This window comes from Dendropsophus ebraccatus, chromosome 11 (assembly GCF_027789765.1).
Source record: "Dendropsophus ebraccatus isolate aDenEbr1 chromosome 11, aDenEbr1.pat, whole genome shotgun sequence".
Classification (NCBI taxonomy): Eukaryota; Metazoa; Chordata; class Amphibia; order Anura; family Hylidae; genus Dendropsophus; species Dendropsophus ebraccatus.
The window spans coordinates 51,243,407-51,267,288 of record NC_091464.1 but is presented as its reverse complement, the minus strand read 5'-3'; the positions used below and the strand labels follow the sequence as shown (position 1 = coordinate 51,267,288).

At 42.6% G+C, this 23,882-nt stretch overlaps 1 protein-coding gene across 2 annotated transcripts in view; it reads left to right on the top strand.

Annotated features, from left to right (window-relative positions):
- C11HXorf58 (chromosome 11 CXorf58 homolog) overlaps positions 1–16,725 on the top strand; it is a 33,646-nt gene extending 16,921 nt beyond the window's left edge. For both annotated transcript variants that reach the window (XM_069944365.1, XM_069944366.1), the window contains exons 3-9: positions 89–188; positions 813–907; positions 3,460–3,571; positions 6,775–6,906; positions 8,260–8,489; positions 9,859–10,009; positions 16,502–16,725. In XM_069944365.1, the coding sequence (XP_069800466.1) occupies positions 89–188; positions 813–907; positions 3,460–3,571; positions 6,775–6,906; positions 8,260–8,489; positions 9,859–10,009; positions 16,502–16,672 (991 nt within the window). In that variant the 3' untranslated portion in view covers positions 16,673–16,725. The remainder of the gene's footprint in view (positions 1–88; positions 189–812; positions 908–3,459; positions 3,572–6,774; positions 6,907–8,259; positions 8,490–9,858; positions 10,010–16,501) is intronic.
- Positions 16,726–23,882: the final 7,157 nt, after the last annotated feature.

Here is a 23,882-nt window from a genome sequence, read left to right as displayed (position 1 = left end):
CCTCAAATTTATTTTTTCTTGTAGGCCCATACAACCACACTCCAATTATGTAAGCATATAAATATTATGCTTTATTTGTTTTGTTCAGGGTTGATATTGGCATTGCTGCTATCAGGATTCAAAGAGCATGGAGGTGTCACCGCAATAGACAGATCTTCATACTCCTGAAACATGCAGCCCGAGCTGCTGTAAGTATAGAGCTAAATGTGCAGCCCGAGCTGCTGTATGTATAAAGCTAAATGTGCAGCCCGAGCTGCTGTATGTATAAAGCTAAATGTGCAGCCCGAGCTGCTGTATGTATAAAGCTAAATGTGCAGCCCGAGCTGCTGTATGTATAAAGCTAAATGTGCAGCCCGAGCTGCTGTATGTATAAAGCTAAATGTGCAGCCCGAGCTGCTGTATGTATAAAGCTAAATGTGCAGCCCGAGCTGCTGTATGTATAAAGCTAAATGTGCAGCCCGAGCTACTGTATGTATAAAGCTAAATGTGCAGCCCGAGCTGCTGTATGTATAAAGCTAAATGTGCAGCCCGAGCTGCTGTATGTATAAAGCTAAATGTGCAGCCCGAGCTGCTGTATGTATAAAGCTAAATGTGCAGCCCGAGCTGCTGTATGTATTAAGCTAAATGTGCAGCCCGAGCTGCTGTATGTATAAAGCTAAATGTGCAGCCCGAGCTGCTGTATGTATTAAGCTAAATGTGCAGCTCGAGCTGCTGTATGTAAAACATGCAGTATAAGGAGCCCTTTGTATTGCTGGTTTTCTCCCACTGATATAAGTAAATCTGCACAGCTTTTTGCATGAACTATTTTGTAGGAAACCTATGCAACGTATGAAATTCTCAAGAAAGTCAGTCCCCTGGAAGCTGAATTGCTAAAAGATCCTGGGATGCAGTGTAAAGTAAGATTCAGGTAGTACCTTATGACATGGTTTAGCTAACAGCATGCCAAATACTGGAATCATAGACACTGGGTAGTCTCTTCTACTGTTCAAGGGTTAATATCACAAACAGTAATGGTCCCTCATACACACACTTTTTGTCTGGCATTTTTCAGGTCAGAAAAAACACCAATGCAGCGCATTGGTGTTTTTTTTCCATACATTTGCATCTTTTTTACTCAACGTGTGAATGATGTTTTTTGTGGTTTAGGTGTTTTTGAGTGATGAACTTTTTTTTCCTCTGCCATCACATGACCTAGCTGCTGGACCACAAAAGTTTACAAAAATGCCATACGCACAGCAATGGCATTTTTAAGACAATCCCATAGGAGTCTGAGGGAGAAAAAAGGCCGCCTCCCCCCCCCCCCCAAAAAAAAGTCACATCCCTCAGCATGCTGCGTTTTGACAAAATTGCCATAAAACCTCTAAAAACGCCAAGGAGGAGAGAAAAATGCTACCCCCAAAAACCACCGTGTGTAAGACAGATCAGAAACTTGACTTCCAGCTAACATCTGGCCGCTGGCATTTTTGCAAAAGAAACACCATGCCATTCGTATTGGTGTTTTTACGAAATTTTAAGTCTGTGTGAAGCCAGTCTCATGGTTCCCAAATGTACAGTTGTCTGGGGTACTAAATAGATTTGATGTCCTTTGGGACCCCATGTTTCTTTGGACACTGTGCTGGGGAGTTTGACACTTTTAGAGTATGTTCCCACTACGGAATAGGTGCAGAGATTTAATCACTACAGTACAGTACAATACATGTAAAACAGGGACCCTGGCACCTCAGTCTTTATAGTGCAGGTGAATGGTGTCAGGAGTCGGCCTATACAGACAATAAAGTAGAGGGGAGGACTGGAGAGGAAGGTTGAAGCAGGGGGCAGACCAGGGCCGGGACAAGGAGTTTTGGTGCCCTAGGCAGAGAAAGCAAATGGCGCCCCCACCAGTGTAGACTGTACACTATGCGGGGACAGCCAGGAGGATATACTGTATGTGGGGGCTGATACTTGGTCATCACATGCTCTGCAGAGTATTACCACACTGCAGACTATATGGGAGAGTCCAGTATGTATACTGTACCCTCTAAATATAACAGGACCATGTATACTGTACCTTCTAAATATAACAGGACCATGTATACTGTACCCCCTGAGTGTAACAGGACCATGTATACTGTACCCCCTGACTGTAACAGGACCATGTATACTGTACCCCCTGAGTGTAACAGGACCATGTATACTGTAACCCCTGACTGTAACAGGACCATGTATACTGTACCCCCTGACTGTAACAGGACCATGTATACTGTACCCCCTGACTGTAACAGGACCATGTATACTGTACCCCCCTGAGTGTAACAGGACCATTTATACTGTACCCCCTGACTGTAACAGGACCATGTATACTGTACCCCCTGACTGTAACAGGACCATGTATACTGTACCCCCTGACTGTAACAGGGCCGTGTATACTGTACCCCCTGAGTGTAACAGGACCATGTATACTGTACCACCTGACTGTAACAGGACCATGTATACTGTACCCCCTGACTGTAACAGGACATGTCAGTGTTTCTGTGTGATCTGTAGTGTGTTGCAGAGCAGTTTCACTAAAGACTTAAAGACTGGGTTCTGAAAAAATGTTTAAGAACCAAGCAAGTGTTCTGAGGCAAACTTTCCTTAAGGGTATATTCACACGTCCGGCAGGTCCTGGCAGTTCCCACACACTATATACTCGCTGCGGTCTGAACGACTAATATGTAATGCTACCGCCCTTAACCCCTTCTGCTCCCGCCCGGCTCCCCCGCTGTAAGCATACATTACCTGACCTCGCAGCACGGGTCCGGTGTCCTGCTCTCCCTTCCGGCCAATCAGTGGCTGCGGCTGGGCAACACACTGATTGGCCGGACGGAAGAGCAGGACGCCGGACCCTTGCAGCGAGGAGAGGTAATGTATGCTTACGAAACGAAAAATTCCATCCACGGCTTCAATAAAATTATGGTAGCTTTATTGGGTCATCACAAAAAAGAAAACAAAAAAAAATAATAATAAAAGATAAAAACACGCCGACGCGTTGCAGGGTTAGAACCCCTTAATCATGGCCGCTTACAGCGGGGGAGCCGGGCGGGAGCAGAAGGGGTTAAGGGCAGTAGAATTACATACTCGCTGTGGTCTTTCAGACCGCAGCGAGTATATAGTGTGTGGGAACTGCCAGGACCTGCCGGACTCGCTGCGAATCTCGCTGCGAGTCCGTTCGTGTGAATATACCCTAAAAATATTTCTTGAGAAGCGAATGGTTTAAGTTCAGAGCAGTTTGAGAACCAAAGTACCACTGTATTAATACAGTCTATTTTGGGGGGGAAACACCCCCCAATCGCTTGTACTATTATATTCGCTTGTACTATTGATTTCTGCAGTTTGTAGAAAGAACAGTGCCTATTTCAATGGGTTTTTTTTATCTGAAGAGGGTTTTTTTTTTACCTATCCATTGGATAAGTGACATTTACCATTTTTCTCCTTTTGCAGATTTGCTGGTTATGAGTTTCCACCATTCATTGTTTTTAAGATTTTCCACAGTTCAGGGGGGCATGGAAACCGATATATCACAGGGAAGAGAACAATTATACCTTCAACTGAGGTAAAGTATATAAGGATCTGGAAAAATTCTGACAAATGTGACATTGTCACCAGATTGTTATTTATTATTTTTTGTTGCTTATATAGAGGCAAAATATTCTACAGTACTGTTCAGAGATTGTTGCTGTTCACATCAGTCTTTTGGCAGCCATGCCCACCGTCTAGTTTCCTTATCTGAGATGCACTTTGAGGCCATTTATAGAGGAAGCCAAATATCGTATCAGTATGTTAGGTGTGAGAAGAAATTAGAGTACCTTGAGGAAGCCCTCACAAACACAAGAGAAACATGCAAATGCAATGCAATGCAAAAAAGTCAATAGCAACAGGAAAGGTTCAACTTAACCCCCCCCCCCCCCCCAGTTGCTAAGCCTTAAAGCAGGGGCCTCAAACTTGGCTGGGTAAATGAATATATAGTAATAATGTCCCCTGTGCCTCCAATTAAATGATAATGTTGCTCGTGTCTCCATATAGTAATAATGCCCCCTTGTGCCCTCTATATAGTAATAATGACCCCTTGTAACCCATATATAATAATGCCGCCTTGTGCTTCCATATAGTAATAATGTCCCCTTGTACCCCATATATAATGATGCCACCTTGTGCTTCCATATAGTAATAATGCCACCTTGTGCCTCCATATAGTAATAATGTCCCCTTGTACCCCATATATAATGATGCCACCTTGTGCTTCCATATAGTAATAATGTCCCCTTGTACCCCATATATAATAATGCCACCTTGTGCTTCCATATAATAATAATGTCCCCTGTACCCCATATATAATAATGCCCCCTTGTACCCCATATATAATGATGCCACCTTGTGCTTCCATATAGTAATAATGTCCCCTTGTACCCCATATATAATAATGCCACTTTGTGCTTCCATATAGTAATAATGCACCTTGTGCCTCCATATAGTAATAATGCCCCCTTGTACCCCATACATTATAATGTCTCTTGTGCTTCTATATAGTAATAATGCCACCTTGTGCCTCCATATAGTAATAATGCCCCCTTGTACCCCATATATAATAATGCCACCTTGTGCTTCCATATAGTAATAATGTCCCCTTGTACCCCATATATAATAATGCCACCTTGTGCCCCATATATTATAATGCCCCTTGTGCCTCCATATAGTAATAATGCCCCTTGTGCCTCCATATAGTAAGTATGTTAGGTCAGTATGTTAGGTGTGAGAAGAAATTAGAGTACCTTGAGGAAGCCCTCACAAACACAAGAGAAACATGCAAATGCAATGCAATGCAAAAAAGTCAATAGCAACAGGAAAGGTTCAACTTAACCCCCCCCCCCAGTTGCTAAGCCTTAAAGCAGGGGCCTCAAACTTGGCTGGGTAAATGAATATATAGTAATAATGTCCCCGTGCCTCCAATTAAATGATAATGTTGCTCGTGTCTCCATATAGTAATAATGCCCCCTTGTGCCCTCTATATAGTAATAATGACCCCTTGTACCCCATATATAATAATGCCGCCTTGTGCTTCCATATAGTAATAATGTCCCCTTGTACCCCATATATAATGATGCCACCTTGTGCTTCCATATAGTAATAATGCCACCTTGTGCCTCAATATAGTAATAATGTCCCCTTGTACCCCATATATAATGATGCCACCTTGTGCTTCCATATAGTAATAATGTCCCCTTGTACCCCATATATAATAAGGCCGCCTTGTGCTTCCATATAGTAATAATGTCCCCTTGTATCCCATATATAATAATGCCCCCTTGTACCCCTTATATAATGATGCCACCTTGTGCTTCCATATAGTAATAATGTCCCCTTGTACCCCATATATAATAATGCCACCTTGTGCTTCCATATAGTAATAATGTCCCCTTGTACCCCATATATAATAATGCCACTTTGTGCTTCCATATAGTAATAATGCACCTTGCGCCTCCATATAGTAATAATGCCCCCTTGTACCCCATACATTATAATGTCTCTTGTGCTTCCATATAGTAATAATGCCACCTTGTGCCTCCATATAGTAATAATGCCCCCTTGTACCCCATATATAATAATGCCACCTTGTGCTTCCATATAGTAATAATGTCCCCTTGTACCCCATATATAATAATGCCACCTTGTGCCCCATATATTATAATGCCCCTTGTGCCTCCATATAGTAATAATGCCCCTTGTGCCTCCATATAGTAATAATGCCACCCTGTGCCTCCATAATTGCAAGAGTGAGGGATGTAAGCTCTATTTCTGTGACAACACTTATTTCTTTGGGAGAATGGGGTCCTGGTATGCCTGATTGCCCTATTGAATGTAATTTAAGGCTGGGTTCACACTACGTATATTTCAGTCAGTATTGTGGTCCTCATATTGCAACCAAAACCAGGAGAGGATTGAAAACACAGAAAGGATCTGTTCACACAATATTGAAATTGAGTGGATGGCCGCCATATAACAGTAAATAACGGCCATTATTTCAATATAACAGCCGTTGTTTTAAAATAACAGCAAATATTTGCCATTAAATGGCAGCCATCCACTCAATTTCAACATTGTGTGAACAGAGCCTTTCTGTGTTTTCAATCCACTCCTGGTTTTGGTTGCAATATGAGGACCACAATACTGACTGAAATATACGTAGTGTGAACCCAACCTAAAAGTTATCTGTAAATGTGTACAGTCTTCTCCACTGTAGTTTATGATGAAAAATGTAATGGAGTGGAAAACTCTTATCATTGGGATTGTTAGTTCATAAAGTACAGTTATCATAATGCTAACATCTACTTTTATTAGCATCTACCAGTCAAAGATTTTTGCATAAAGAAGAGTTATTCCTATCTTATAACGTGATGGTATATTGCTAGGCTATGCTATAGATTTATTATTAATGGGTGTTTAGAACCCCCATAGATCCTGAGATTATAGGGACAGCAGTGCCCTGACCACCCTCTGTCCTGGGAGCTACAGTCCACTCCATTCAAGTATTTAGGGCCAGCTGCAGTTCCCTGTGCGACCAGGTGGCAGGGAGCGCTCCTTTGCAAGGGAAACTTAGAAGAGGACACAGTGATACTGAAACGCTGCAGCTTCCTTATTCTCAGGAATAGTGGGGGTCCCAGAGGTCAGACCCCACCATAGGATGATGGCATATCCAAATAAAATGGACATAACATTTTGGTGACTTAAAATTATTTCTTTTCATTTTCATGTAATTAGGCTGCAGCCGATGCGTGCAAATTGATGGGACACCGTACCTACTACGAACAAATGATTTGTGATCAACTTGAACATCAGAAATACAAAATAACAGAGGTTGTGGATGTTGCAACCTTTAAAGATTACATGCAAGTAAGAGTCATACATATCTTTATATGTGTATAGAATGTTTTGTAGGCTGTTCGGGTATATAAGTGGGCCATAAAAATACTCTGAACAGCTCCTCACTGTTCACCTCCAAAACAAGCTCTGAAACAGGACCAATAAGCATACATTCACTCCTATTCTGTTTGCTGTAGATATGGTTCTGTGTAAATTAATATACCTAATTGAGTGAACACAGCATAAAACCTGCAGCTTCAAATCTGTAGCAACAGAGTATGGGTGAAAGTACCAAATGGTTCAGTGTCATACCTGGACGCGTTCTTTACAGTACAGCTCCCTGTGTTAGCACAGTGCCCCTCTGCCAAACATTGTCAACGTCCTGTGGATTTGCTATGCTGCCAGTGCTAAAAGTGGCTACAAGCTCTGAGATGCAGACTGAGAGACAGAATTCATATAGAAAGTATATTGCAAACCATATATTCCAAATACACTTTATTTGTAAAAAAAAACAAAAAACCCTTTATTCTCTTAAAAAAAAAAACATGTGAAAACCTGCATACACAAAACCTGTTTACACAGTGTTATAATGCAGGTTTTCACGTGTTTTTTTTTAAGAGAATATAAATCTTAAAGGGTTTTTTTTACAACTAGTTTCCAATCTACTTCCTGTATGAATCCTGTCTCTCAGAGCTTGTAGCCACTTTTAGCACTGGCAGCATAGCAAATCCAGAGGACATCGACAATGTTTGGCAGAGGGGCACTGTGCTAACACAGGGAGTTGGTGCTATTGGAGCTTGAAAACTGAGTTTCGGCACCCACATTTACACCGCACTGTTTAGCAACCTTGGCCACCCTCCAAGGTAGGAAGCTCCATGCTAAAGAGGTGGACAGCACAAGACCTAAAACCAGATTTAGATACACTAACCACAGAAAAGGTGTCAGACAACTGGCCAGAAAACATGCTGTCTGCAGATTGGACTACATTTTTACAGTAACAGGTTACCCTTAACCACTCTAAGACTAAAACATTTCTCTGTGTATAAAATTGTTAGCCATGATTTAGACTAATGGAAGCTCTTTCATACTTATAATACAAGGCCAAGCTTTGTTATCTTCATTGAAGCATTATAATTAGGGATGGGCAAATTTACAGTAGTAGCAAATCACTGCGGTTGGCTTGTCACCCAGCTTCCTTTAAACTTTGTGCCACTCCATGCTGCGTGTCTGGAAAAGCTGGATCCACTCCTGGAAAACAGACAAGCCAACCGCAAGCCTAGTGAAGCGCTTTGCTAGTACCGTAATTTTCCTCATCCATTATTATAATCCTCTGCACACAAATACCCGTCAGGCTTTATGAATGAAAACCATTTTATTTTTCAGTATGTAAGTCATCTTGATGAGACGCCAGCTCGTCGAGGAGGGCGAGATAACTACTGGAGAAGGCTGTCTCTGAAAAACATGCCAAGGATGACACTCATGTATGACATAGTGGACTATGCAGAGTCAGGAGCACTGTCCGGTAGGCTTCAAGAAGAAATGAAGCTTCTCCTTCAGATGCCTCACACTGAAGATGTACAGCGCCGGCAGCTTAGCGCTGTCACACAAGTCAGGTAAGGGTCAATGCAGACATTATTACCTGTGATTTGGATAGCGCAGGTTATCATGGTGGTGAGGCTTGATTGGCAGCTTGAGTGCAGGGTTTCTCACAGCACTGCGGCTAGGGCTCCATATATTTGTTCAGAATGTGATTATGTGGAAACCCAGCCTCTAGTACATAGGGGTAGTCTATCAATGTTTTCACACAAAAAGGATTTAAAGTTGAATTTTATCGCGAAACCCTGTAATAGTTTGCGCAAAATACAAGAAAAGTAGCACATTTTTGAGCAAATAAGCAATCATAATGAATTAAGATGCAGAGAAATGAAGTCATAAGAGGTGAAGTCAGTCTGTGATATACATCCAGCTTATGGAATATATATCACCCGTATATCATGGACATGATAATGCAGCCTTAGGCCATGTTCAGACAACATAAGTAAAGTATTAATCACGACTGTTGTTGCCGATTTGCAAGACGGCCAGTGATTAATACTTCACTTACATTGTGCTGCAGCTAGAGGGAATCCCAGCCGGATTTTATACACATAGGGGGAGATTTATCAAAGGGTGTAAAATTTAGACTGGTGCAAACTACCCACAGCAACCAATCACAGCTCAGCTTTAGGCAGTGCTGAAAGGAAAGCTGAGCTGTGATTGGTTGTTGTGGGCAGTTTGCACCAGTCTAAATTTTACACCCTTTGATAAATCTCCCCCATAGTATACACTCAGGCCATGATCGCTAGCGGCCACGCAAAAAAATGACATGTCAGTTTTCTGCAGCCGCTATTTATTGAATAGCGGCCGCAGAGAACCTGTCAGTTCACATAATGGAGCATACGGCTTCGGCGCATCCAAATTCAGCAGAAGGGAAGATCATCCGGCCGGTACTGCAGTCCCACCCTGGTCACAGAACGACTGGTGTCTTACGCCATGTGAACATAGCCTTAGGCTACATTCACATTCACGTAGTTTTGTCCATAATTGCAGATCAACGTTCTGCAAAAACTGTATTCGCAAAAATTACTGACTAGCTCTAGTAAGGAGGAACCATAATTGCAGCACAGATTGTCCTATAGAAGTCTATAGGATTGTCCGTAATTTTTTTGATCTGTTATTTTTACGGATTATACGTCCCTAATGTTCCCAAGTCTGTTAAAAAATTCAGATTAGTAATAATTTTAAACCTTTCCCGATTATTTAACAATCACCTTCACCTTTTTTGCTGATCTGTAAAAATTACGGATTACAGATGCAATATGCATGCATTACGGATTAATTTTTTGCGAATTGTGGACCAAGATTGCAGACATCATATATGGTACTGAAAAAATACTGAATGTGTGAATGTAGCCTTGACCTCTATTTTTCTTTTTCATACAGATCACCTGTACCACCACCATCATCAGTCATCTCTGCCTATGTCTCTTCACTTTGTTCTGCGGCACCAAGAAATTCATCCCGGAGATCACATAAAGCCCGGCGTAAGGTAGCAAAAATGAAGAGACTATATGGCCCGGGAAAAGAAGAACAGGTAAAATAATAACAGCTTCATTTTCCTGCAAAGTGATTTAATGGAAAAAAAATAATAATGTTAAAAAGGTTTTTTTTTTTATTAAGATGTGTAGGGATCTTCCCGGGGGATGGTGTGTTAGGACACAGTTCAGGCAGCAAACTTGGACTTAAAAACAGCTTTGGTGTTTATTTGTAGCATAAACGGTCCAGCAACATAAATACAGCAACACTGTGCATTGATAATAAGACAAAACAAAAAGGTCTTGCCCGTCTGGGCACTTACTAACACAGGTCACCTAACTGTCACTTCCATAGGCGGTATCGTGGAGTGTGAATAGGCCCCAGCAGTGATAGAACTCCTTGCTCCCAGGAAACACAGCATGCAGGCTGTTCACCCTGGCTGAGAGCAATCTCCTCTAGCTCTGTGGAGCTTTTACCCTGCCGCAGGCTTAACAAGGCACACCTGCCTGCAACACCCGAACTGGACCGGGGGAGGGGAATGGCAGGTCCCACTACCAACCTACCCACCATTCCAGTAAATCCAGGCCCGGAACATGGAAAAAAACCCTCAGCAGCATAACACTGCTGAGTGACAGATCTCACCTGGATTCACCATCTCACCATATGCCTTAGCCTGGGTGAGATGTACCTCCCCTCAAATACTTCTCCAGTGACATGTCTACATATCCCCCCCCTCTTTTTCAGACCGGAGGGCTGAGCATTCTGTCCCCACAGACAGTGTACCCTTGATAGGGCATCAGCATTTGCCTGTAACTTTCCTGGCCTGTGTTCCACCGTGAAATTAAAGTTTTGGAGGGACAGAAACCATCTAGTTACCCTCGCATTTTTCTCCTTGTTAACCTTCATCCATGTTAGGGGGGCATGGTCGGTCACTAGCTTAAATTTTCTGCCTAGCAGGTAGTACCTCAGGGACTCTAGGGCCCATTTCACTGCCAGACACTCTCGCTCAACAATGGCGTAGTTTTTATCGGCCGGGGATAGCTTCCTGCTTAAGTACATCACTGGGTGCTCCTCGCCATTCACGACCTGTGAGAGGACGGCACCTAACCCTGTGTTGGAGGCATCTGTCTGGACCAGAAATTCTTGCCTAAAGTCAGGGGTAACTAGTACAGGTTGTTGACACAAGGCAGATTTAAGGCTTTGAAAAGGCCCGGAACATGGAAAAAAACCCTCAGCAGCATAACACTGCTGAGTGACAGATCTCACCTGGATTCACCATCTCACCATATGCCTTAGCCTGGGTGAGATGTACCTCCCCTCAAATACTTCTCCAGTGACATGTCTACATATCCCCCCCCTCTTTTTCAGACCGGAGGGCTGAGCATTCTGTCCCCACAGACAGTGTACCCTTGATAGGGCATCAGCATTTGCCTGTAACTTTCCTGGCCTGTGTTCCACCGTGAAATTAAAGTTTTGGAGGGACAGAAACCATCTAGTTACCCTCGCATTTTTCTCCTTGTTAACCTTCATCCATGTTAGGGGGGCATGGTCGGTCACTAGCTTAAATTTTCTGCCTAGCAGGTAGTACCTCAGGGACTCTAGGGCCCATTTCACTGCCAGACACTCTCGCTCAACAATGGCGTAGTTTTTATCGGCCGGGGATAGCTTCCTGCTTAAGTACATCACTGGGTGCTCCTCGCCATTCACGACCTGTGAGAGGACGGCACCTAACCCTGTGTTGGAGGCATCTGTCTGGACCAGAAATTCTTGCCTAAAGTCAGGGGTAACTAGTACAGGTTGTTGACACAAGGCAGATTTAAGGCTTTGAAAAGCCTTCTCGGCCTCTGGAGTCCATGTCACCATTGCGGACTTCGCACCCTTTGTCAGGTCAGTTAGCGGGGCTGCAACTGTGGCAAAGTTTGGCACAAACCTACGGTAATAGCCCGTAATACCCAGGAAAGCTCTGACCTGTTTCTTTGTGAGGGGTTTGGGCCAATTCTGTATTGCCTCAATTTTATTCAGTTGTGGTTTCACTAACCCCCTCCCAATAATGTATCCCAGGTATTTGGCCTCCTCTAAGGCTAGTGCACACTTCTCTGCATTGATGGTTAACCCCGCATCACTTATGGCATCTAACACCGCCTGGACCTTACAGAGGTGACTTTCCCAATCAGGGCTAAAAATGACCACATCATCGAGGTAGGCAGCAGAGTAGTCCCGATGTGGTCGCAGGATCAAGTCCATCAACCTCTGAAAAGTGGCAGGGGCTCCATGTAACCCGAATGGCATCACTACATATTGGAAGAGCCCATCAGGGGTGGAGAATGCAGTCTTCTCTCTAGCCTTAGGAGTGAGGGGGATCTGCCAGTAGCCCTTAGTGAGATCGAGGGTAGTTATGTACCTAGCATTACCCATCCTTTCGATCAACTCATCTACCCTGGGCATGGGGTAGGCATCGAACTTGGAGATCTCATTTAACTTTCTAAAATCATTACAGAACCTCCAAGTTCCATTGGGCTTTGGGATTAACACAATCGGGCTGGACCACTCGCTCTGGGACACCTCAATGACTCCTAGGTCAAGCATACGTTTTACCTCAGAGGATACCGCCTCCCTCCGTGCTTCTGGTATCCTATAGGGCTTAAGGTTTACTCTGCTTCTAGGCTCAGTTTCAATATGATGACTAATGAGATGCGTACGCCCTGGGAGGTCAGAAAACTTGTCTTTATTTTTCTGCAGGAATTCCTTAGCTTCCTGCTTCTGGGATACTGACAGGGTGTCACCAATCCTGACCGGAGGGATTGGTGGGGACAGATGACCAACAGGCTTTGTCGCCACCAAGGATTCCCTGTCTTTCCAGGGCTTGATCAAGTTTATGTGATAAACTTGGAAAGGCTTCCTTCTACCTGGTTGGTGTATCTTGTAGTTGACCTCACTGATCTTCTCTACAATCTCATAGGGACCCTGCCACTTTGCTAAGAATTTGCTTTCTACTGTGGGAACAAGTATGAGTACCCGGTCACCAGGGCTAAATGTCCTGATTCTCGCAGAACGATTGTAAATTCTACTTTGGCCCTCTTGCGCCCTCTGGAGGTGTTCCCTTACTAGGGGCATTACAGTGGCTATACGGTCCTGCATTTGTGCTACATGCTCTATAACACTCTTGTATGGGGTGGACTCACTTTCCCATGTCTCTTTCGCTATATCCAACAAACCCCTAGGGTGACGACCATAGACTAATTCGAAGGGAGAGAACCCTGTGGATGATTGGGGCACTTCCCTAATAGCAAACATTAGGTAAGGTAGTAAGTGATCCCAATCCCGACCATCTTTTTCCACTACTTTCTTTAACATATGTTTCAGGGTTTTATTAAACCTCTCCACTAACCCGTCCGTCTGTGGGTGATATACAGAGGTACGAAGGTGTGAGATTTTAAACAGTTTGCACAGGTCCTTCATTACCTTTGACATAAACGGAGTACCTTGGTCGGTCAAGATTTCTTTGGGGATCCCCACTCTGGAAAACATATAAAACAACTCACGGGCAATTGTTTTAGACGCAGTGTTTCTTAGGGGTACAGCCTCAGGATAGCGGGTTGCGTAGTCTAAGACCACCAAAATGTACTGGTGTCCCCTTGCCGACTTTACAATGGGACCCACCAAGTCCATTGCAATGCGGTCAAAAGGTACCTCTATGATGGGGAGCGAAACCAACGGGCTGCGGAAATGCGACACTGGGGCGCTAAGCTGACAAGTGGGGCACGACTCACAGTATTTTTTTATGTCAGCATAAATCGCAGGCCAATAAAACCTCTGGAGGACTCTCTCCTGCGTTTTATCTGTCCCCAAGTGGCCCCCAAGGACATGATTATGGGCCATGTCGAGTACCTGACGCCGGTACGACTTAGGCACCAGAAGCTGTTCCACAACCTCATCATTAATCTTAGTGACTCTATAGTAGAGATCATTAGTCACAGAAAAATGTGGAAACTTTTTCTCAGCTTCTGGTTCCTGAGGTACCCCATTCATAACAGTGACCTGCTCTCTCGCATTTTTGAGAGTGGGGTCCTGTAGTTGTGCAGTACCAAAATTATCCCTAGACACCTCTAAGTCTGGAACATTCTGGTCAGTGGGAGGAGCCTCTTCCTCACCAGCCAGGACCTGCAAAGGAAAAGCATTTTCATCCTGTACATTTTTATCTTTTACCATGGGTAATGCAATAGACTTAGGGGTATCCTTACTCCTTTCAGGGGATTGTTGTTTTCCCCATAGAGCCCAGAACAATGGAAAATCACGTCCCAATATCACATTATGCATAAGGTTTTTAACCACACCCACTTCATACTGTACAGCGCCTAGTTCAGTCCCGACATTAGCCAGTACTATAGGGTAAACCTTTGTATCGCCATGTATGCACACCACACTCATATGTCTTTTTGGCACAAAGTCCCCAGTCACCAGGCTGGCATGCACCAAGGTGACAAGGCTTCCTGAGTCCAGCAACGCCATAACAGGGAAGTTATTGACAGTAATGTGGCAGACTTGCGGTTCAGTCTCTAGTCCAGGAACTGCAACACATGACGGCTCCGCAAATAGCGACTGACGCCGGCTAGCGTCACACTCCATGGGCTCAGTGGTAAGAGGGCAATGGGCAGACACATGTCCCGTCTCATGGCATCTCCAGCACTGGATAGGGCCTGGTCTCCTTGGCAGGGAGTCCTTTTTAGGGCCACTTAGCCACCGGGGACCATCACCAGTCTTTTGCCCCTGAGTTCCCTCCTGAGCGCTTTTCCCTCTATCAGCACCCCTCCACACTCCCCCAATAGATGGAAGTCTCTTACCAGATGATGGCACAGATCTGGCACTCCGGGGAGGTGACGGTGCTGCAGGAACATCACGGAGGTAGTCCTCGGTCGCCTGGGTCGCCTGGAACCTCTCCACAAGGCTGACGAGTTCGTCGGCACTCCTAGGGTCGCCTTGTCCCACCCAGCGTTGTAGATCAGCAGGAAGGGCACGGAGGTAGCGATCCATCACGACCCTCTCTAGGATCTGGGCAGGAGTAGAAGTGTCTGGCTCCAACCACTTTCTTGCCAAATGGATCAGGTCGTACATCTGGGACCTCGCTGACTTGTCCAGACTGTAGCTCCAGTTGCGGACCCTTCGGGCACGGACAGCAGCAGTAACTCCTAGTCGGGCGAGTATCTCTGCTTTTAGCCGAGGATAGTCTTTGACCTCTTGCTCACTGAGGTCATAATAGGCCTTTTGAGGTTCGCCTGTTAAATAAGGCGCAATCACTTCTGCCCACTCAGTGGAGGGTAACTTCTCTCTCTCAGCCACCCGCTCAAAGACAGTTAAATAGGCCTCAATATCATCCTCCGCAGTCATCTTTTGCAGCGCACGCTGCACGGCTCTTTTAACAGACAAAGTCTCTGGCGCGGCTGCTGCCACCAGCTGGGGATTAGCACCTGCAGACGCCTCCTGCTTTGCTATTAGGTGCTCAATAAGTCTCTGTTGTGCAGCCATTGTCTGTTCATGGCGCAGGTTAGCGTCTGTCAGAGCCTGTTGTTGCTGCAAACTCACTTGCATTAACTGCTTCATCATCTCCTCCATGTTGCTTGGCTGTTTTTGGAGTGAAGCAGCAGCCTTCACCCAGGACATAAGTAGCTGTAGCCAAGTTGATGCACACCGTTGCCCCTAGCAACCGTTTTGCCCGCTCCGCAGCACCAATTGTAGGGATCTTCCCGGGGGATGGTGTGTTAGGACACAGTTCAGGCAGCAAACTTGGACTTAAAAACAGCTTTGGTGTTTATTTGTAGCATAAACGGTCCAGCAACATAAATACAGCAACACTGTGCATTGATAATAAGACAAAACAAAAAGGTCTTGCCCGTCTGGGCACTTACTAACACAGGTCACCTAACTGTCACTTCCATAGGCGGTATCGTGGAGTGTGAATAGGCCCCAGCAGTGATAGAACTCCTTGCTCCCAGGAAACACAGCATGCAGGCTGTTCACCCTGGCTGAGAGCAATCTCCTCTAGCTCTGTGGAGCTTTTACCCTGCCGCAGGCTTAACAAGGCACACCTGCCTGCAACACCCGAACTGGACCGGGGGAGGGGAATGGCAGGTCCCACTACCAACCTACCCACCATTCCAGTAAATCCAGGCCCGGAACATGGAAAAAAAACCCTCAGCAGCATAACACTGCTGAGTGACAGATCTCACCTGGATTCACCATCTCACCATATGCCTTAGCCTGGGTGAGATGTACCTCCCCTCAAATACTTCTCCAGTGACATGTCTACAGATGATAAAGGAAAATTTGGAAAAGTAAAAGTATATATATATATATATATATATATATATATATATATATATATACATACATACACACACACACACACACACACACACACACACTAAGTGATTATCGGGCTGTTAAAGACTATGGCCTTAAGTGAACCTAGGTTATTTCAGAGTAATTGGTGGTGGTGGCAAGGTCTAGATTAAGAAAAGAAAATTTTAATTATAGATTGTATTTTATTTTTTAGGATCAGAATGATTCCAGGGTTGTCCACCAACAAGTAATCTCAGACCAAGAAAAATCACACCAGGTGATGTTTTCTGATGATGACTGGGATGAAGAAGCAAAAAAACTTTATGCCTGGAGTCAGAGCCTGTCTCTGGAAGAATCTGGAATGCCATCCCCTGTACATTTGTAAACATTGCTCAATTTATTTTCCGAAATTTCCGTGTATAGATGACACTAAATATATTATACTGTGTATAGTTGCTGATTGCCTTATATACTGCAACAGGATCCTCTGTTGTCTTTTTTTCTTTACAATATGGATGATCTGTGCATACATATAGTAAATGGGTGGCTACATTTGAGGTTTATAATACAACATAGGTAGGTGGTTATTTTTAAACTGGAACACAACATCGGTGGTCCCAGTTAAAGGGTACCTACCATTTTAACTGATGGCTGGATACCTATCAAAACTCCTGCTGCTCTGCAGTCTGCTTCTAAAGCAAGCGTTGTACAGATCTGCTGGAAACTCTATAGACTACACTGTAATACACTTACAATTTGTTTTGAAATAGTACGTTTTAGGGTGTGTTCACACGTAACGGATCCGCAGTGGATTTCTCACTGCAAATTCGCAGCTAGATCCGCTGCGGATCCCTGCCCTGTACACTCTATGGACATCCTGCTGTATGTCCGCAGCCTGCCCCGTTACACCCCCCCGCCTGCGTATACATCACCTGCTGCCTTCTCCGGGGCTCCCGGCGTCTTCACGTCCCACTCAGCCAATCAGAGCTATGAGGCAGGGCAGGCACTGATTGGGCGAGCGGGACGTGTCGGGAACCCCCGAAGCAACCCGGAGGGTGTGGAGAAGCTGTTATATACGCTCCGGCGGCGGAGGTTTAACGGGGCAGGCTTCGGACAGACTCACAGCTAGGGATGGTCCGAACCTGCCGAGGTTCGGGTTTGTATGAACCCGAACGCTCGGCAGCAGATTCCCGCTGTCTGCCCGCTCCGTGGAGCGGGAGGAACACCTGGAAAACTGGGATACAGCCTATGGCTATATCCCAGTTTTCCAGGCGGTCCTCCCAATGCACGGAGCGGGCAGATAGCAGGAATTACCGAGGGTTCGGGTTCGTACGAACCCGAACCGAACTCGGTTCGGACCATCCCTGCTCACAGCCCATACTGCCAATAGAGTGTACAGTGCTGAGATAGGCTACGGATCCATTACGTGTAAACGCACTCTTAAAGAAAAAAGGCAAAGACTTAAAATAATATGACCATAACCTTTTAACGTTAAGTTTAAATGGCAGATATTTCTCTGCCATCTGAACAGGGCTTGCAGAATTATCCCCACTCAGATGTTTGAAATGGATTTTAGCTTGCTTTTTGTGACTCTACTTTAAGCAGGCCGAAACTTCCGCATCCTTATGACTTGAATACCCCTTTTGATGCTGCCTCTTACATTAGGATGCTTTTTTTTTTTTTTTTTTCAATAAAAAAAACTGACAACTGATGCAAAAACGCATTAGTTATCATCTATCATTAGTTATCTTCCTATCAGACTACTGGACAGTCAATTTTTTCAACTTGTCTTCTTGCTCATCTTACCTGATTATCAACAGTCTTCTTACTTCCTGTAGTTACTCTAATGTACGGTAAATAAAGAGAACAGCGTATAACACGCACACCTTGGTTTAGACCTGTTTTTTGCTTCTAAATATATTATAGAATACACAAAAAAAATCTATAAGAAAGGGCACACAACTCTCAATGTGCTTGAAGACTAAAAATTTTATTTACATCTTTTTATACACAACTGTACAGTTTATAGTAAAACAATATTAAGATATTTTACACCCATCAAAACAAGTTTTAAAAGCGTAAAACATTTATAAAAGTTATTATCGTCATAATAACAAGCTCTACTTATTAGCCCTGGGGGAGAGATTTCCAGTGGAACATTTCCAGAAGACATCTCAGAACATGGCTTACTTATTGAACGGTTTAAAATGTGAAATTCTGGTTATTTTCTTTTATGCCTTGGTACATGTAAATACACAACACCTGGGTTGAAGAGATCAACAAAATGGATACATTTTCCATTTTTTTTTTTTATTCCTTGGCATTTCTACTTGGTAGCACAGAGGATCCAGTAAAGTAGCTCTTCCTATCTGTACATATTGTATGAAATAATAAAGTCCGGTGATTACAGCAGCCTCTGCACTGAATCAGGCAATGTCATATTAATTTGCAAGGCAGAGGACATAGTAAACCTCAAAATTCTTAAATGCCCAGAGAGATATTTTTGAGATTAGTTCTAGCCATAGACAAGCATAGGTTATATTCAGATGAAATGAGAGCACTATACATTATGCACAATTTGGTTAAGTTAGTTGCAGAATATGAATAAATAGGTTTTAAATGTACAGTAGATAATATAGTTTAGATATTTTGTCATGCAGTGTTTGTATTCATTTATGCATTGGAGCAACTGATGTTTTTCGGTCAGGGCAACAACTACAAATCATAAATGTTGCAATTTTTTTACAATTTAAGGTTATAATAGAGAAAACACCTTACATGAAATAAATAGTCTCCTTCAGTAGTCTGCCTAGTTTAAAGGGAATCTGTCAGCTACCGGGCTCTACCTAAGGTGCTGACAGTGTGCTGTAGCTGGCAGTCCCATAGTGAGCATGATGACTTCTGGTGATTTCCCGTGCAGTGGATTATGCACAATCTGCAGTCTCCTACTGTACTGAAGAGGCAAAGAGGAGTTGTTTGTGCCACACTCTACCACACCTCTCCACTCTCTCTTCATGAATAATCAATGCTGCCCGGCCTCCTGCTCGCTCAGCTGTCAGCCAGTGTCTCTGATTGCAGATCAGTTTTTTTCCATTATTGTATCATTGTTAAAGCCATGTTCACACACTATTTATGCTCAGTATTTCTGTCATTTTTTAGCAACCAAAACCAGGAGTGGATTGAAAACACAGAAAGGCTAAGTTCAAACACTGTTGAAATTGAATGGATGGCAGTCACTTAATGGCAAATATTTACTGTTATTTTAAAACAACGGCCGATATTTGCCATTAAATGGCGTTTATCCACTCAATGTCAACAGTGTTTCTATGTTTTCAATCCACTCCTGAATTTGGTTGCAAAATACTGAGCAAAAATACTGTGTATGAACATAGCCTTAAAAATTATACAATAATGAGAAAAATTTAAAAGACCTCTATTCATTTTCATCAGGGGATTTGAACCAGAGACCAAACTGCTGGCAGATCTGTAAATAGGCGAGTTACCCCTAAACCACAGCTCCAACACATTTGGGCTGAGAGATTCAACTATACCTGAGTGATTCTTTTAGACATAAAACTGCCTACAGAAGACTGATAGCTGAGCAAGCAGGAGGCCGGGTAGCATTGATTATTCATGAAGAAGAGGGAGGGAGGGAGGAAGGAGGATAGTAGGAGACGTGTGCATAATCCACTACACGGAAAATTACCAAAAGTCTCCATGCTCACTAGGGGACTGCCAGCTACAGCACACTGTCAGCATCTCAGGTAGGGCCCAGGAGCTGACAGATTCCCTTTAAAGCTTTACCACTGCCAACACCACAAATAATAGTTTAGTGCGGGTATGTACCAAAGATAAGGTGTACTTTATAGGGACGCTTTACATTTATTATTTTCTAATGTGTGACTTAAGAATTCCCATAAAATATCATCAGTGATTATCTAGGATTTAGAAATCAATTTTGTCAACAAGAAAAAAAAAAAAAAAAAAAAAAAAAAAGAACTTGCAAGTCTGTGCACATTCCAGCTCATATCTTGTAAAGAAATAATTTACTCTCCAACACAATGGAGCAAATAAACCAATCACTTAGTGGCCCATAGCAACCAATCACAGCTCAGCTTTTATTTCTCTACCTTCTATAATAAAATGAAAGATGAGCAAAAACCACACACATCATCCATCTAAACCAATCTCATTTCTGCAACAAAATACTGAGCACAACTACAGCAATGTGAATGAGGATTAAAACTTGATCTAGCTTGGTAATTTTACTTATGGTCCTGTAATGTAAATTTAATGGGTTCATTCTAGTACTGACCTTCGGGGGTTTAGCACCCTCACTGCCTGCACAGAGTTGTGTTCTGTTCAATTCCAATTCCACAAGGGTACATTTACACCTACTATGTTTAGATTTAGTAGATGTAGATTTAGTACTGTGTATGATTGAACACTGCATCAGAACACTAGGTACTGTATATGTATGAATGTTCCCTGAAGGGAATTGGTCACTAACTAGGGAAAACATTGAAATCTATCTAGCAAATGTAAAACAGCGTTAAATCGCATTGTACTGTGTAATATTGAGATGGAGAGATACACTATAAAGAAGACAATCTTTACATAATTAATAAAAAAAAATATGTTTAAATAATTTTGATTGCATTTCTATCCAGTGTTTGTGGCACATAAAACATCCATTATAAAAAGATATACACCAAGTAAATATACCTGAGGTCCAGAAAAATATAGAAACACACGCCAAAACAAAACTGTTCAGTCATGAGATAACACAGTAACAACTGTGTTAAACTTTGAATGCCAAAATTTACCCAAGTATTGTGCATTCTGACATTACTGTGAAGTATTACAAGTGTATATTACCAGCTAAGATTTATTGACGGAAGACTGAAAAAATAAAAAGAAATATAAAAAGGTTGTGTAAACTATAAGGGTATAAACCCACACACCGTATATGCAGCATATTTACTGCTGCGATACGCAGCAAACTCGCAGCAAACTCGCAGCAGATTAGATCTAAATAACTGAACACAGCATCAAATCTGTACCAACAAATCTGCTGCGTATTTGTTGCATATCTGCTGCATATACGGTGTGTGGGTTTATACCCTAAAAGTTAGGAAAACAAGCCTAGCAATGAACGTAAGTGTAGGTTCAGGTTTAAGGTAATGTAACCTACATGTAATCTTCTTACAAAGTGGAGCAACTTTCAGGGTCTTGTACAGATCTTTTTTGCATGAATAAATCTGCTGGTTGTTGTTGGAATCAGTCGATGGTGTATACAAACTACAATTATTTTAATACTAATAAGCAGAATATGTTCTGAACCAGAATGGGCCACTGGTTATTTTGGACTTAGAGGTTTGCTATTCTGAATTAAGGCCCTATTCCACGGAACGATTATCGTTCATAAACTCACTCCAATGACCGCTCGTTACCGATAATCACTTCGTGGAATTGGTGTAAACAAGCGAACGACAAAAGGGAAATCATTATATTGTCGTTCAAAATTGTTTTTCAGCTTGTCGAAAAAAAATTGTTGGTCTTTGAAAGATAATTCGCTAATTGGTTCGTAAAATTAGAAATCTTTTATTAGTTTGTAAAAAGTAGGTGTGTTGTATGGTCATGATCACCCCGGCAAACGTTTTAAACAACCATGTAAGGACCATAAAATAATCGTTACACTACATATATCGTTCCCACGTGTGTTATCGGTAGCTAAAATAAAAAATAAAAAAAGTGATTGTTAACTAGTTGTCGTTGGAACGAGTTTAAGAACGATAATCGTTCCGTGGAATAGGACCCTTAGAAATGAGTATAAGATAAGTAAAGTAAATTATTTGCAAACTTGTATGCACATATAAGCAGTACAATATATTTCAAAGAACTTACTGCAGTTTTTTTTTGTTTTTAGATATTTTAGGTTGGTTGAAAAACGTGGGTTTTGCATAAAAACTTAGGTTACATGCTTACAAGACCGTTAAACAATTTATTTTTGCATAGAAGAAATCGGCCTACAAGACATGACCATTCTGACCATGACCAAATATTCCTGTATAATAAGTCCAATGGCTTACTGGAAGGGCACTAAAGAAGCTGGGGGTCTTATGATGCATGCATATGCATGTGTGTGTGTGTGTGGGGGAGGAAGATCACACGACTGATGCCATGATTAGTTTTAATCATCTAGTTCATTGCTACATTACAAAAGACTAATCTGTGGGTTATACCATACTACTATGCAGCAGGGTGGAGGATCCTACAGTAGTACAGAAAGGTAGGAGAGCAGAAATTTAAATATGACTATAATATAAAACAATATTTTTTTGGTGACTTATTTAAGATAAGTATGGATACATCATTCTAATCTTCACCATGGTCACCAGAACAGAAACAATTGCTTTGTCGGCAGAGGACGCAGATTTGTTGAGTGGCTGGAGCATGGTCTGCAGAGTGATCTAATTTCTTATTTTGCATGCCTAACAGAGTTGGGCTTTTAGAGTTACCTCATCTCCAATATGTCTTAGATTATCAGTCAGCTCAAGTGTTTTCTTTCCTCTTTGCAGGATGAGATGACTTAGGTAGCTCAGGTAAACCATTAGTATCTGTAAATAAATATGGTGGCAGAGTATTGTGCGCATTCACAGTCTAGCCAGCTAATACACCCATCATTTATTTCCATTACGGTTTACTTTTAGTTACATTTCTAGTTGTTTAGAAATAACAGAAAATTGACTACATTTATCTACGTTAAAGTAAAATATTAATCTGCTGTTAGAGCTAGAGATGGAATTGATATAGCTGGAAAAACTTTGGTACTTTTTAAGTGTCACTGTCGTTATAACTTTCAAAACCTAAAACAAAAGTAGATGTGATACAAAGCAAGTTTGCAATTTACATTCTTTTTTTTTTAGTCATCATGGAAAACACGACACTTCCTGTTTTCGGACTCTTTTTTTTTTTTTCTCAGAAAACAGTCAGAAAGCAGGAAGTACTTTGTTTCCCAGGACATCTGAGCGCTAACAACGAGACTGATGGATATATTGAGCCATGACTCTCTGTACTGGCTGGAATTCCTGTGTTTAGTCTGTTTTATTTAACCAGCACAAGTCAGAAAATCTGCCTTCAGGAGACTGGACCTGGATTTTGTTTTACAGCATGATAAAAAAAATAATGTATATTGCAAACTTGCTTTATTGCACATCTACTGTTGATTTAGATTTTGAAAGTTATAACGACAGTGACACTTTAGGGTGCCTTCACACCTACCGTATAGCAGTAGAAAATCCACTGCGGATCCGCAGCAGATTTAACTAAATAAATGAACACAGCATTAAATACGTACTGTCAAATCCACTGCGGATCAGCAGATTTGTAAGTGCGGATTTAGTGCTGTGTTCATTCATTTAGTTAAATCCGCTGCGGATCTGCAGCGGATTTTCTACTGCGATACGGTAGGTGTGAAGGCACCCTTAAGAAGTGTCTAGATATTTCTGATCAAACACGTAACTGAGTGATTCTAAATTCATTATCAGAGATGAGGGAATTTACACTACAAACAAAGCGAACGGCTTCGTTAG